The sequence below is a fragment of the Numida meleagris genome, unplaced genomic scaffold (genome assembly GCF_002078875.1).
Source record: "Numida meleagris isolate 19003 breed g44 Domestic line unplaced genomic scaffold, NumMel1.0 unplaced_Scaffold308, whole genome shotgun sequence".
Classification (NCBI taxonomy): domain Eukaryota; kingdom Metazoa; phylum Chordata; class Aves; order Galliformes; family Numididae; genus Numida; species Numida meleagris.
Window position 1 is genome coordinate 39,006 of NW_018364546.1, and position 1,289 is coordinate 40,294.

General features: G+C 48.8%; 1 protein-coding gene across 1 annotated transcript in view; it reads right to left on the reverse strand.

Annotated features, from left to right (window-relative positions):
* Positions 1 to 1,289, reverse strand: part of LOC110391155 (myosin-1-like) — a 17,735-nt gene that overhangs the window by 6,887 nt on the left and 9,559 nt on the right. The window contains exons 15-19 of the mRNA XM_021382900.1: positions 1,045 to 1,287; positions 705 to 881; positions 475 to 620; positions 298 to 388; positions 8 to 211 (exon numbers count right to left, since the gene is read on the reverse strand). Coding sequence (XP_021238575.1) covers positions 8 to 211; positions 298 to 388; positions 475 to 620; positions 705 to 881; positions 1,045 to 1,287 — 861 coding nt within the window. The remainder of the gene's footprint in view (positions 1 to 7; positions 212 to 297; positions 389 to 474; positions 621 to 704; positions 882 to 1,044; positions 1,288 to 1,289) is intronic.

Here is a 1,289-nt window from a genome sequence, read left to right on the forward strand (position 1 = left end):
GCGTGGCCTCTTCGAGGTCACGGCGCATCTTCTGAAATTCTGCCTCCCGCTTCTTGTTCATATCGATCTGAGCTGCCGTAGCCCCTCCTGCTTCTTCCAGGCGCTCACTGATCTCCTCCAGCTCCCTGGAGAGGTCAGCCCGGTGCTTCTCTGCTTTTGCCCGAGAGGTTCGCTCTGCCTCAATTTCCTCCTCCAGTTCCTCAATACGGGCCTGGGGAACAGTAGGGACCCTTCACACCCATGTCCTTCTCCTATCCATGCTTTCTGAAGGGCAGAAGGGAAGGACCAGAGACTTGCCTGCAGCTCCTTGATCTTCTTCTGTAACTGCATGCCCAGGGCTTGCTCATCCTCAATTTTGCTCTGGATCTGGCTGATTTCAAAGTCTTTCCTTTGCACAAAGCATGTGATGTTAGTGCCTGAACAAAACTCCTATGCGTACCTGCCCAGCACTCAGGTGCCCCAAACCACGCTTACTTCTTCAGTTTCTCATCCAGCTGCTGTTTATCATTTTCCAAGTCCATTATACTATCATGGGCCAGCTTCAGGTCTCCCTCGAGTTTCCTCTTAGCTCTCTCGAGGTCCATGCGCAGTTTCTTCTCTTGCTCCAGGGACCCTTCCAGCTAAATAGAATAAAACTATCAGTGCTCTGCCAGTCAGGTCTATCTCCACAATTGTCATATCTTGCTGAATGCACACATGCTTACATCATCTACTTGCTGCTCCAGCTTGGTTTTAGCTTTGGTCAGCGTATTGACTTTGTCCTCTTCAGCCTGCAGGTCATCCAGGGTCTGCTGATGGGCCTCTTGGAGGGCTTTCTTCTCTTTTGTCAGCTTGGCAATGTTCTCGTCCAGGGCTGCCATCTCCTCTGTGAGGTTTTTCACCTTTGACAAGAAGGGAGCAAATGTAATTAAAGCAAGTGGGTTCAAAACTCCTGTAACATTTGGATTTACGACCCTTGTGAGTCTTTTCCAACTCAAGACATTCTGTATTTCCAACAGCACGATGTTCTTTATTGGAGTGTGAGTGAGATCTTATGCCTCATACCTTGTTTTCAGTGGCATGCTTTTCCTTCTCAACCTTGGCCAACGTTAACTCCAGGTCATCTATATCTTTCTTCAGCTCTGAGCATTCATCCTCCAGTTTCCTCTTCTTGGCTGTCAGCTCAGCATTGATTTCCTCTTCATCCTCAGCCCGTTCAGTCACCTCCTTAATTTTGGCTTCCAGCTGGATTTTGGTTTTGATGAGCTGGTCACATCTTTCCTCGGCATCAGCCAAGCTATCTGCTTCCT